Below are 13,913 nucleotides of genomic sequence, written 5' to 3'. Positions count from 1 at the left end.
GACGCGGCTGTTGCCGTGGTAGAACTTGTACACCTCGTCCGGCGAGGCGCGCGAACGGTGGCCGCCTACCTATGCACGCACACCAACGAGGCAACGACGATACAGTTCAGCTTCGACGACAACGATGGCGGGGCGAGAACGACCCCATCACGTAGGCACCATCTCGCGGCTTGAGAAGAACACGAGGCTAGTTTCTTACCAGGCGTGCGGGGATCGGCGCCCTTTGGCTGGAGCCGGCGGCTCGCTGCGTCGCCGCCATGGAGCCTGGATCGATGGATCCGCGAAGAGGACGTAGGGCCGTTGGGTTTTCGTTGAGAGGCGGCGGCGCTCATTGTGCCAGATGCGGCGGCGTCCGGCACCCCTATATATACGTGGCACGTGAACGTCCCGATCCAAGACAAGGCAGTCGTCAAATAATCACCATCTACACAGCTAATTCGCTGCTGCTTGGAGCCACCGTACCAACATGTCGTGCAAAGTAAAAGTTCGAGTTCAGGTGGCCCGCACATTCCACGGCACGACTCGATTTGATTTGGCCTACTGCATGGTCTAGGCTATTTTTTAACCATTGTGAAACTATTTTAAAATAGCTTGCATTAAAATCTAATAGCTTTTACATCCAACTTAAAGTTTATTCTATGACTGATGACTAATCATAATAATAATCCAATAATACTAATATCTTCTCTATCTCTGTATCTAACTTACTTTTGGGGAATAATGTTTTGGTAACCCAACCCACCAGTACCAATTCATCATCGTTATCCTGCCAAAATGAAATCTGCATCGTCTGATACCCGCCTCCCAATTTAATCACACCATTCGCGCCCCACCCCATCCACACCGCCAATTATTCCCCTCCCTTCCCTTCTTCATTCACATCCCCTCCGCCCCCACGGCCCATTGTCCTCCAGCTCGCACCCCTGCCTCCACAAAACCTCCTCGCTGATTCCTCCGCTATCGCCATGCCCCTGTCCCAACTGCCCCCTCTTCGTCTCTCCCGCTGCTTGCATCTCTGCTTTGCTCTAGCTGTTAGCACTATATGGCTTAGGTCTGATCCAACTAATGGTAACAATAACTTGAGTTTAATGAGGTAGATGTGTCTCTTTGTAGCTTGATTTGTTTTTAGTTCCAGCTGTCATTCATGAATCGGCTCCATAGCCAATAGTTCTGCAAACGATGGGATAGTTCGGCCGATACCCTTTTATGGAACTTTTTGGAATCTTAGCGGATGTGTTCCTTGTAAATTACGGATTAATTTTTTCCCCTTATCAATCACGAGTCAAATTGATTGGCGCGCTGCAAACCTCGAATGCAGGACTTGCACTGTGATAAGCAGAGCTCCCAGCCCTTAGCGTGTCGTGCTCCGCAAGATCCACCACCCCGAATTTTGCGGCAATAGCTCTGAAATGTAGTTTTTCCTTTGTTTAAGCATGGTTTTCCTCTGTACGCGGACACGGTATCCTATAAACAGTGGTTCACAAAAATTTATGGAAGTAATTAGAATTAAACTCCTATTTCTAGTATGCTGTTGTTTTATCACTATTTTTTATAGGAGTTGATAGTCAGATATGACGTTTAAGGACCGTCAACAGCTACTTTGATCTTTTTGTGTGCGCCCTATGTGCTGGCTCACGACAGCTCTAGACAGAATGGACCAAAGGGCCATAACTAAAATAAAAAAAATTTGGCCAAATAAGAAACTAAGCTAAATTTTTGTTAGGGCCAAAGGAACTAATTTCCTCTAAAAGGTACTTTTGTTTATGATAAAGCCACAATGGTAGGTTGTAAATAGTGGCCATATGTTGTGGGTGCTGCTTCTTTTATCAAAAGCGATTCATCCCATACTCAATGTAAATCTTATATTTCTGATTTCATTGCCAAAGTCTACATCATTCGCATCAAAAGTTTTCCATTGGGACGGAAGCCGGGGCATGAACTTTAAAGTGTTCACAGCCTCTTAAATACGGGTGAAAATTAAACAAGATATTTCTTTTTTTTAGAGAGGAGCACAGAATATATGCTGCAATTTCTGCTGGGCCTAATTGTTTCCAGCATGCTCTTCAGCTGTTGAGGCCCGACCCAACGCGTTACTGGACTCTTATATCAATTAAAAAAGGCAAAAGTCTATTTTACCTCCTCCAACTATCACCAAAGTTTGGTTTTCTTCCTACAACTATAAAACCGGGTATTTCACCTCCCTCAACTTTTCAAACCGTCCATTTTACCTCCCTCGAGCGGTTTTGAAGACTGTTTGCTACAGTAACCGTAGTTTTGTCTTTTTCTTTTTAAAAAAATTTCAGTTGAATCTTTGAAAAATCATAGTAAATCACAAAAAAATCATAAAATAGAAAATTCAATTTTGTTGGACTCCACATGAGTAGATATACGCAGTGAATATATTATATGGTATACTTTAGTACAATTTTTTTACTGTAACTTTAGATATATACTTTTCTGTAATTAATTTATAGCTACAGTTTTCGTCGTCCCACTATGGTGAAATTTTTATGGTGAGCTAATCATTATATGATTGAGCTGTAGTAAAAATTTTATGATTATTAGATCATGTTTGACTGATCTATAGATTTATCTATATAAACTAGATAAATCTATAGAAAAATTTAGACGAATCTATAGATAAATCTATAACTCAGTCATACATGATCTAATAATCATAAAATTTTTACTATAGCTCAATCATATAATGATTAGCCCACCATAAAAATTTCACCATAATGGGACGACGAAAACTGTAGCTATAAATTAATTACAAAAAAGTATATATCTAAAGTTACAGTAAAAAAATTGTACTAAAGTATATCATATAATATATTCACTGCGTATATCTACTCATGTGGAGTCCAACAAAATTGGATTTTCTATTTTATGATTTTTTTGTGATTTACTATGATTTTTCAAAGATTCAACTGATTTTTTTTTTAAAAAAAGAAAAAGACAAAACTACGGTTACTGTAGCAAACAGTCTTCAAAACCGCTCGAGGGAGGTAAAATGGACGGTTTGAAAAGTTGAGGGGGGTGAAATACCCGGTTTTATAGTTGTAGGAGGAAAACCAAACTTTGGTGATAGTTGGAGGAGGTAAAATAGACTTTTGCCATTAAAAAATAGTTATCGGACCGGGCCTCGTGCTATCCGTGCTCCGGTCCAGTCCAGTCCCGCTTTGTCCGCGGCGACGGCGACGCCCCGTTCCCCATGCCGCCGGCGCCGGCGCGGTGGCGGCGCGGGGCCCGCTCGCCCGTGCCTCCGCGTCTCCTCCAGCGAGCCCTCCTCGCGGCCGCCTTCTCCGCGGCGGCCCTCGTCCTACTCGTACTGCTCCAGCACCACCACGCCCCAAACACTTCCGTCGCGTCCCGCGCTCGCGTTTTCTCCGACGAGCTCCCCGAGGACTCGCCCTCCGCTGAGCAGAATCCGGGGGGCGGGGACGCCGCGGTCGTCGGGGACGGGGCCACGTGCGCGACGGCTGAGAGGATGGGGGAGGAGGCCGCGGGCGCGGGGCGGGGCTCGCCGGAGCAGGCCAGCCTGCGGGTCCGCGAGTTGATCCGCCGCCACTTCGAGCTCCACGGTGTGTTCTGATAACGAAGCGGGTCACCCCTTGATTTGATCCATCTATTTTTTTCCCACCTGGAAATGCCGCGTGTTCATCAACCCATTGCGTTCTATCTGCGAGAGATGGTTTGTTAGGTGAATCAGATTGTGATGGTTAAGTCATTTGATTGGATGGCCTGGAAGAGATCTGTGATCATGCTCTGCCGAAGACAGTAGTTACTTCTGTGCTTAATTAAGGAATCGACTTGGGGGAGTAGCCCGGGAAGTGAGGAAGCTGCTGACAGCCTGACTTTGTCCAGGCTGACGTATACTAGTGTTTGGTCTAGTTAATTAAGGAATTGACTTCTGTGCTCTATCATTCGTGATGACTAATGTATAGACTAGTTGTATATTGTTTTTTCTGAAGTGTTTATGTTGTTCAGAGTGCCAGAAATGGAGAGTGCTTGAGATGATGTCTGCGTAAACACTTGCTGCCATATTTTACCCCTTTTATAGATGATATTTTACCTATTTTTAGATGACATTTCATAGTTTCTAAAAATTTCGGATTAGGATTGCAACCGATTTACAGAGGCCTTATAGAACGGTTAAGCAAACTGAGTTTTGGTATATATCCATAGTAGTTGTATATCCACAAAAGCACTGTATATATTTATATAACCATGTAAAACTATAATATCACAAAACTATTTATGTATGATATTTTAGATTAAATTAAAAATTGAATAACTATCTCCTACTGTTTATGTGAATAGTTTGAGACATTGATTTACTTGATTCAACAAAACATCCATTCACATGCATATTCATTCAGAAGTGCGACAGATAAATTACCAGTTATCACACTTGTGCCCGTTACATGCATGGAAATGTACAACTAATATGCACATCACATAGTTCAGTCATAAATCATCTGTTGCAGCTAGAGTCTCTAGTTTTGCATGGAGGACTCAGTTTCTAGTTAGCAGTTACATTCAGGAGCACAACGTTTATATATTCAATTAACTTGCCAGGAGCAGAAAGAGTGAGAACACTTCCTGCATATGAATTCTGCAAACAAGGCTTTGTGTTGGGGAAAGCGTCTGAAGCTGGATTTGGCAATGAAATGTACAAGATCTTAACAGCAGGAGCCTTGAGTGTCATGTTAAATCGATCTTTAATCATCGGGCAAACCAGGCATATGCCTTTACACTCTCCATTTCATCTTTATCTTTGATATGATTACTATGGGATAGGTTGAAAGCTTTGAGCTCTCTGAAATTTGGTTGACTATCCTCTGCTTGCTTATTCATTGCTTATATATTTTTAATGTTTACATGATGTTTAAATGTGAACTGTTGCATATTTTCATGACTGTGATAAATGATATCTGTAGTTTAGAAGTAGTGGTGATTGATATTGATTATCCACTTACCATTTTTCTGGTCCGTTCCCTATCTCACAGGGGATTGTATCCTTTTGGGGAGTACATTTCTTATACCAACCACTCATTCACTATCCATGAAATCAAACATTTGTGGAGGAAACATCGCTGTGCTAGAACATATGGTCGAGATCTGAATATAAGAGTGGACATTTTTGAAAACCCACTTGAGACCAATGTTCTGTGTTGTGACTGGAATAGCTGGAAGGATCCTATTATCTGGTTAGTACTACAGTTACTTCCTAGAGTAAGTTATTGCCATGACTTGGACATGTTTTTATTGTAATGGAGTTAATTTTTCTAGGGCTTTAATTTACTCTGAAGATGGAGATATTTACTACATCTTGCACATCCAGAGTAAAAGGAATTAGGGTTTAGATAACCAGTTTTTTAATGTTCATGTTTTATTTCTTAGGTCTTAGGTAACCAGTCTTTTGTTCGGTTTCTGTTACACTATGTGTGGTTCCTTTCCTTTCTTTCATTTAGCTGTTTTTTCAATACAAATACTAAATATAAAAAGCATGCTGAATAGTCTTCTTATTCGCAATTCTAGGTTTGATGGCACAACAGATGCAGTTGGGATTCAATTTTTTCTGAAGAATGTTCATCCTAGAATGAAGGCTGCTGCCTTGGCCCTTTTTGGATTGCCAGACTCGTTGGATGCCAGGCCTAACACATTTGGTGAACTTATGCGAACTATCATATCTCCATCCAGTACAGTCCAAGCAGCAGTTAACTGGGCTTTGAAAGGTGTGAATCCAGATATTGTTTTGCACATGCGCATGATGGCAAATAGGTATGGCACACTTTTGTACATGCTTGCGTAAATTGAATGAAACTATTATAAATTGTCCACTCATTTTGGAAAGAATAATGACATGCAATTTTCACCTGTTAAATTATCTGTTTCATCAGTAGGCACCAAAAATGCTTCTTTGTACCAGAATTGTATGCGGGACCTAGGATAGGTTTGTATTTTTCTTTTCTGATTTACAATTCTTTGATCTTAAGTTGGATCCTCTCTAGTTGAGTATGTTTGGACTTTGGAATAGTTTGTAATGGTTAATTTGTATCATTTACTCATCTTTAAGATTGATGATGTCCACCATCTATATCATTTAAATAATCTGTTACCAACTCTTGTTAGTGTTGTACAAAGCACTTTTGCAGTTGGGTCGCAACTGATGTGTAACAGCATGTTAGGTTATAGGTTGGTTAAGGACTAATCAGGCAATAGTTGGCTATGTTTTAGAACAGTGACTTTTCACATCCATATGTTTGAATATTTGAAGACTAAATCCTATCGTTATTTTAGGCCAGTCCGAGCAAGAAAAGCTGCAGTTCTTTGTATTAAGAGAGCCCTACAGATTTGCTGTACGAAGGGTACACCTCGGGTGGCATTGGTCTCAGACACACCAGCATTTGTGAAGGAGATAAAGTCTGAAATCAGTGAGTTTGCAGAGGTTAGATCATGCGTTAAATTTTTTATGTACCCATGAAGTTTGGTTAGATTTATCGTCTAAATCAATTGATTGTGTATTTCTGGAAATATTGAAAAGTTGGATGCTTATTCTGTGGTTGTTTGCAGGTACTTTATTTTGATTACAAGTTGTTTACAAAGACTTCTGGTCTAGAGATAGTTGGAAATGATAAGGTACACAGCTGCATATTGCTTGTGTTTCCTCTACAGCTTCTGAACCTTACTGGAATTTCCAGGAGCAACCTTTTTATGCTCGATTTTGTCATGAATGTTACAATTTATATTGAAAATGAAAAAAATATACATCTTTCTTAAATTTGCTAGATTAGTAATACACACCTATATTTTCCTTAGTTTGGAGCTGGCCACCAAAATTTTGCAATGTTTCCAATTAAAATGGATGCTTATTTCTTAAAGTCATCTTGTGCATATTTTATCCTGCACTGATTTTAACAAATCGTGTCTCTATGCTGTATTTTTGGTTTGTGGCATTCTTCCATACATGTTAAATTAAGACAAAATCATGTGTGTATATACAGTTCCTGCAACAAAATAATTGTACACGTAGTGTGTGCATAGCGTCACAACACACTGCAGCATTCCCTTTTTAAGAGAATGATCCACCTGCTTTTATAGAAGGAATATAATGGAATTTTTCTTTGCTAATGATAGGATTGGCATATGTGCATGAGACGACCTGGAAATGTGAATGTCTTTGTAAAGTGATCCACTTACCGTTCAAAAAATTATCCTGGTCATAGACATAGCACTATTGATTCTTGTAAGAAAAATCCTGGTTTGGTCTTGGAAAACAAATTATCACTGCTTTTGTTTTGATCAACAAGCGTTTGCTTATGGCATTTGAGGAATGTTGTGTGTATACTATTGCATCTATAAGATTGCGCATCTTGTTCCCTGAACTAAAGACCTTTCCTGTGCCAGCCTTTGGATTTTCGATCAAGAGACTGGGGATCAGCTCCAAGGTGGGTGGCATTTGTTGATTTCTTTCTAGCTGCACAGGCCAGATATGCAGTGGTCACTGGAGCACATCGTCGTGTGGGGACAACCTACGCTCAACTCATTGCAGCATTGGCTGCAGCAAACAGACATGGTACATTTCCCTTGTTTAAACTTTGAACCTGCCCTGCTTTTCTGCACTCTGTTCAGTTTTTAGTCTTCAAACCCCAACCTTAAATCAGCATACCCTTTTCTTGTATGATCAGGTCAAGAGCCTTCAGGCGCCAACTTCACATTCCTAAGCAGCATCCACAGCAACCTGTTGGTCGACGGGCTCTCGACGCAGGTCGGCTGGGGCCACGTCTGGAACAGATACGCCGGTCCTCTCAGCTGCCGGCGCCAGCCGCACCAGTGCGCCCTGACCCCGCTCCTCCCTCCTGCCTGGTGGGACAGCCATTGGCAGAGCCCCATACCCAGGGACGTGAGGAGGCTGCTGGAGTACGGCGTTCGGCTGTCAAACACCGGGGAGGTGGATGAGAGGCGCCTCGCAGCACACTGCCTGTTGAGGAAAGATCATGTGAAGAGGTACCATGTCCTCCCACCGTACAAGAACCCTGCATGATTGTAAGGGTGGTCTTGGAGAGGAGCTCATCAGTGCTGCACTAACCGCTTACGATGAGTGTAGGTTAGAGCGGTCAGGCTTTTTAAACTGGCCCTGTTGCTAATCTCTGGTGGCGCCTCTGATGGTGCCGGTTTTGGTGAAGCTGTAGCGGAGGAGTTTTGCTGGTAGCATCGTTCATTGCAGATTTGTAGTACATCAGCTGTTCCTTTCGGCATGGTTTTGGGCAAACTGGGGCCTTTGGAAACAGCGTGCGTGCACAAAGCTGGAGATGCCCTCACATTTGTATTTTAAGGTTGACCACTGGATGGTTTTGTCTGACGGTGGACCACTGAGTAGGTGGTCCTCCACTGCACTCCGCCGCCGATCCGATGCGTTTCCTCGGCTTCCCGCAGGAGAGATTCCTTGGCGACGGACCGCGGCAACCAACCCCATTGCCCCTAGCCTACAAATGGCTCGCTACGATCTGATCTTCCCTGCTATTTAATTTAACTCAGGAGCTGTCTGTGCTGAACGACGCTCACATGACATGGACGATCGAGCTAGGCTCATCGTCGTTCTGCTCAGGACGGGCGATATAGCACAACATGGTTGCCGCCGCTGCTGAAGCCTGCTGGTTGTCGTTCCTCGTCGTCATCCTACTCATCGCCGTGGCAGCGGCTTCGAAGCTGCGGCTTGCGGCGCAGGCCTCGCTGGAAGCGGCTGCTGGCGCCCGTGGTGTCAAGTTGCACGTCGGCCAGCGGCAGGTACTACGAGCCAGCCTACGGGTGGCTGGTGATGATGGCGTAGCTGTATCACGTTGCTACGATAGATGATCAATTTGGTTTGCCTGTCGATCGATTCGATCGCATGCAGGTGGTCGTGGACAACGGCGTGGTGCAGGTGGCGATGTTGGCACCGGAGGGCCGGATCACCGGCGTCGGTTACGGCGGCGAGCCTAGCAACCTGCTGGAGTACGACGCCGGCCAGGGAGACTCCGGAGGGTACTGGGATTCGGTTTGGAACTATCCCGGCTCTGATCTTCCGGGACAATACAATACGTAAGTCGATTGCTCTCTTACTTTTGCTTGTTCCATATGTCCCTCGTTGGTGCGTTACTGTCTTGCCATTGTTGACCAAGTCAGAAAACGTGAACCGACGATAAAGTAGATTGGGTCCAAGTCATACTAGTACGTCAATGGAAGTGACAACCATTGCAAACCACTCAGAAAAATAACTGAGCATGAACCCCCAAACATCCAAAGATTGATTGTGTATTCTTGCCAAACACATTAGCATTACAAGTCACAACTTGGTTATATGTTCCTAGCTACTTTCTTTAACTGTGGACGCACTTTACTCAGACTCTCAAAAAAGATGCATAAACATCCTTTCGAGCTCCTCTATACGCATTTCGAATCTTCCTCTCTCAGACCCATCTCCACGAATGAATAGAGATTGTCATCAAACAAGAAAATGCAGTTCTATTGATTAGTAATAGAGAGAACAAAAATGGGTTGAAGTGTGCAACTAGGAAGGATTGAACATGCAAAACGGGGGCTGCACGTGCACTCTACCATATATACACCGTTATGAGCTTACAAGTTACGTTAACAAACTGAATCATATCAAAATGTATTTGTGGTATTTAATATGGAAATGTGCCAACTAGCCCAAGAAATGTTTAATTCTGAAGGATCGACAATCGAATCTACTTATGTCCCGATCGAGTGTAGTAGAGTAAGCGAAGTTTGCTCGTTTTGATATACTGATTACATTTGTACAGGTTGGATAGTACAGAGTTCAACGTAGTATCCTCAAGTGAAGATCAAGTGGAGCTTTCTTTCAGGAGCACATACAGCCCATCTCTTCACAACAGCTTTCGGCTAAACATCGATAAGAGGTACCATGTCTGCAATCACTTGTTTTAGTTACTATTTCCTCATCTGAATTAGTACCAACTCCCTTCTTCTAAGACTGCCGGTTCAGGCTTGTGATGCTCAAAGGTAGTTCTGGGTTCTACTGCTATGCCATCTTTGAGCATGCCAGGGACTGCCCTGCTCTGAACATCACCGAGGCTCGGCTCGTCTTCAAGCTCAACATGGGAAAGTAAGCATCCCCTTTTCAGTATGAACTTCGAACACATTGATGATTATCTCTCTGTTGCTTTCTCCAGTTTTTCATGACTTGTCAATGAAAGGCATGTTTTTGCCTACCTCAAATGTGCTAGGTTCAATTACATGGCTATTACAGACGACATACAGAGGTACATGCCAAGTGCAATTGACAGAGATGAACCTCGTGCTGTCCCACTGGCTTACAAGGAGGCTGTTCTCCTTGTTGACCCCAAGGAACCCCAGTTCCGAGGAGAGGTACATTAGCTTGAGCTAAAGAATGGATATACGCGTGCTTGAAGACTTATATTTAATTTTTGCAATGATAAATCAAAGAACTGAGGTAGAACCAAACATCAAAATTAAACTTTGTCTGAAGCGACTGGCTTGAGAACCATGCATGAACATGTCTGCAGGTGGATGACAAGTACCAGTACTCACTAGATAACAAGGACAATGTTGTTCATGGATGGATCAGTGGCGGCGATCCGAACCCCATGGGTTTCTGGGTCATCACACCCAGCAACGAGTTCAAGAGCGGCGGGCCTTTCAAGCGGGAACTCACCTCCCATGTCGGCCCCACATCCCTCACAGTAAGCCTGGATCCATGCGCATCATCCGAATCCGAATCAAGAAGGATATATCAGCTGGTTAAACTGAAAAGCTTGTATGATCTTTATGTTTCCCATCAGATGTTTTTTGGGACACATTACATTGGTAAGTACATGGTGGCCAAGATCGACAATGGCGAGAGCTGGAAGAAAGTTTTGGGTCCAGTGTTCATCTACCTGAACTCAAGCCCCAAGAGTGGCAACACCCCCCAGGCTCTATGGGAAGACGCCAAAGCACAGGCACAAGCCGAGGCGAGGAACTGGCCCTACAGCTTCCTTGCATCGCCAGACTTCCCCAAGGCAGCCGAGAGGGGATCCATTACAGGGAGGCTCCTCGTCAGAGACAGTTACATGAGCAAGAAAGACATTCCTGCTGCATTGGCTTACATTGGGCTCGCCGCGCCCGGGCAGGCCGGTTCGTGGGCCACAGAGAGCAAGGGGTACCAGTTCTGGACATGGGCCGCATCGGATGGCGCTTTCAGCATCGACAATGTCCGGGAAGGAGTGTACAATCTTTACGCGTTTGTTCCCGGGATTCTTGGAGACTACTGCTACAGTTCACCTTTAACCATAGCTCCAGGTTTGTGCCACTTCGTCCCTCTCATCAGTGGCATGAACTGTGAGTGTAACTGCATTCAACCATATAGCTGCTTATAGCTAGTTAGCTACCCTGTGCGCCTGTGCTTGACCAGTGTTAGATCGGTTGTTGGAGCAGGTCGTGTCATGAGTGTTCGTGACCTTGTGTTCGAGCCCCCGAGGTCAGGCCCGACGCTGTGGGAGATTGGTGTGCCAGACCGGACTGCGGCAGAGTTCTACGTCCCTGACCCTGACCCCAAGTACATCAACAGGCTCTTCGTCAACAAGGACAGGTTATCTATATCTCTTACAATTACAAGATCGATGAGAATATGGGAGGCAATGGATCAGTGTGCTCTTCTTACCGACTGACTAACTGACTGTTCATGCTTGGCTTAATTTGATGCTAACAGGTACAGGCAGTACGGCTTGTGGGAGCGATACGCCGCCTTGTACCCAGAGAACGACCTCGTCTTCACGGTTGGTAAAAGCGACGAATCCAAGGACTGGTTCTTTGCGCAACCCACAAGGTAACACTAATATCGGATCGCCGATCTTCCTTTTTGTTTGGCGTCCTGGATGCTCAGCTACTATGTCCACCGATAACAAATAAAACATTTGGTCTGCAGGAAGGTAGGCCAGGACACCGTGCCGACAACATGGCGGATACGGTTCGGTTTGGACCGTGTCGTGGCAGGCGGCACCTACACGCTGCGGATCGCCCTTGCAGCTTCTGAAACGTGTAGATTGCAGGTCTGAACTCTGAAGAACTCACGCAACTAATCTATTCTAAGAGCAGTTCATGTTCTGTGTGCTCACCTTCACCTGAACTTTCTGCGCAACCGTTCGTTTCAATAAGCAGGTGCAAGTGAACGACGGGGGTGGCGGTGGCGGTGTGTTCACGACGCCGGTGATGGGGGACGACAACGCGATCGCGCGCCACGGGATCCACGGCCTGCAGTGGAGCCTCGAGTTCGCGATCGGGGGGCACCTGCTGCTCCAAGGCGACAACGCCATAGACATCAAAGTGGCCGGAGCCGGAGGTCCGGCGGCGGACAGGATCGCCGGGGTCATGTACGACTACATCCGCCTGGAAGGGCCTTCCTCCGGAGGCGTTCTGAAGATTGCGCCCCTTGGCCGGGTTTGGATGGGGATCTTTTTTCTGTCGTCGGTGGCCTTGGTCGTCATGTCCCAGTAGTGCCGTAGTGCGCGCGATCTGACATGCACTGGAAGGAACAGTAGTGCATTGGCGCTCGTGCATTTCAGCCCGACACCCAGCACCCGAATTCGAAACGTTGACGTATTACACCTAACGATCCGGGAAATTCAGTAGTCTGAACACGAACTGAATGTGCAGTGACTGTTTTGCCTTTGAATATAATGTTCCGTAACAGCCCTAGGCTAATTAAGATGTTAATGATAAATTTATACTGCACATGAAACTATAAAACTGCAGAGCTAAGCCCTGTGTAATTTATACTTGCGGACGCTCCTCATTACATATCAGCATGGCTGGCAATATTACAAAATTCTATTTTGCGAGGCATTTGAAAATCGGCTCGGAGGCGGGCACAATTTGTAACCGTCTCGGTTAATGTCTTCGATTAACCGAGGCGGTTATTTTTTATTAATCGAGGCGGTTACAAAAAATCGCCTCTCAAAATCGATTAACCGAGGCGGATGCCTTAACGTGTCCACCTCGGTTAATACCCCTATTTCCAGAGGCGGACGTCTTATAACAGTCTGCCTCGGTTAATGGACCGAGCCCATATGGGCCCAATTACTGTGAACAACTATATAAAGAAGAAATCCTAACCTTCTCTATCTCCCCTCTCTCTCCCTCCCCTCCTGCGCACCGCCCTCCCTCCCGCTCCTGCCCCCGCCCTCCCCTCCTGCGCGCGGGGAGCACGCGGCGGCGGCGCCCGCGCCCCCGGTGGCGGCGCGGTCCGGCCTGGGGGCGCGGCCCTCGGCGGCGGCGACACCGGAGCTCGGCGCGGACGTTGTCGTGCAGAGCCGCCTCCCTCCTCCTCGCCTCCTGCGATGGCGGCCACTCCTCCGGCAGTGGGAAGGTGGGATCCGGCGGCGGGGAGGCGGGATCCGGCGGCAGCGAGGCGTGCTTCGGCAGCGGCGAGGCGCATCCGGACCCTTCTTGCCCACGGACGGCGGATCCAGTGGGGGCGCGGGTGCGGCGGCGGTGCATACGTGGGTGTGCCGGCAGGCGTGGACGAGGCCGCAGCCGGCGGCGGCGCGGATCTGGCGCATGGATGGACTTGCCGGGTCCGTGATGGGTTGGGCGGGCTTTCTCTTTTTTTAATTTGTTTATTTGATTTACCGAGGCGGGCGTATAACCGCCTCGGAAAAGGTCATATTTACCGTGATGTTTGGTCCGAGGCGGTTGGGATTGCCCGCCTCGGAAAATAGTTTTCAACTGCCTTGGAAAAACTTTTTTTTTGTAGTAGTGTGGCTCCAATCAACGACAGAATCAAGCCTTTGCCACATTAGCAACCACTGACTGTCCGCACCCGACAGGTGGATGGTTTGCTAGCACCGTCGGAAAAAAATTTGGTGCAAAAACCTTTACTCGAA

At 45.9% G+C, this 13,913-nt stretch overlaps 2 protein-coding genes across 7 annotated transcripts; both read left to right on the top strand.

Moving 5' to 3' along the window:
* The first annotated feature begins 3,148 nt into the window (after positions 1–3,148).
* LOC120644411 lies at positions 3,149–8,341 on the top strand. Of its 3 annotated transcripts, none has more exons than XM_039921039.1 (8): positions 3,149–3,584; positions 4,588–4,744; positions 5,013–5,213; positions 5,545–5,787; positions 6,307–6,454; positions 6,580–6,645; positions 7,414–7,582; positions 7,695–8,341. In XM_039921039.1, exons 1-8 carry the CDS (start codon positions 3,215–3,217, stop codon positions 8,048–8,050), a joined length of 1,710 nt encoding a protein of 569 aa, XP_039776973.1. In that variant the 5' UTR covers positions 3,149–3,214; the 3' UTR covers positions 8,051–8,341. The 3 variants fall into 3 exon arrangements, with proteins under 3 accessions (XP_039776973.1, XP_039776972.1, XP_039776974.1); XM_039921038.1 differs by having other exon boundaries at positions 4,582–4,744; XM_039921040.1 differs by lacking the exon at positions 5,013–5,213 and having other exon boundaries at positions 4,582–4,744.
* A 167-nt stretch (positions 8,342–8,508) lies between these two features.
* LOC120644410 (rhamnogalacturonate lyase-like) lies at positions 8,509–12,804 on the top strand. Of its 4 annotated transcripts, none has more exons than XM_039921036.1 (11): positions 8,509–8,793; positions 8,903–9,087; positions 9,813–9,929; positions 10,016–10,135; positions 10,257–10,398; positions 10,557–10,733; positions 10,833–11,331; positions 11,467–11,620; positions 11,741–11,857; positions 11,957–12,080; positions 12,187–12,804. In XM_039921036.1, the coding sequence occupies exons 1-11, from the start codon at positions 8,635–8,637 to the stop codon at positions 12,523–12,525; spliced, it is 2,133 nt and encodes a 710-aa protein (XP_039776970.1). In that variant the 5' UTR covers positions 8,509–8,634; the 3' UTR covers positions 12,526–12,804. The 4 variants fall into 4 exon arrangements, with proteins under 4 accessions (XP_039776970.1, XP_039776968.1, XP_039776967.1 ...); XM_039921034.1 differs by having other exon boundaries at positions 10,227–10,398; positions 12,190–12,804; XM_039921033.1 differs by having other exon boundaries at positions 10,227–10,398.
* Positions 12,805–13,913: the final 1,109 nt, after the last annotated feature.

This window comes from Panicum virgatum, chromosome 8K (assembly GCF_016808335.1).
Source record: "Panicum virgatum strain AP13 chromosome 8K, P.virgatum_v5, whole genome shotgun sequence".
NCBI classification, from domain to species: domain Eukaryota; kingdom Viridiplantae; phylum Streptophyta; class Magnoliopsida; order Poales; family Poaceae; genus Panicum; species Panicum virgatum.
This window is presented reverse-complemented; position numbering and strand designations above follow the sequence as displayed.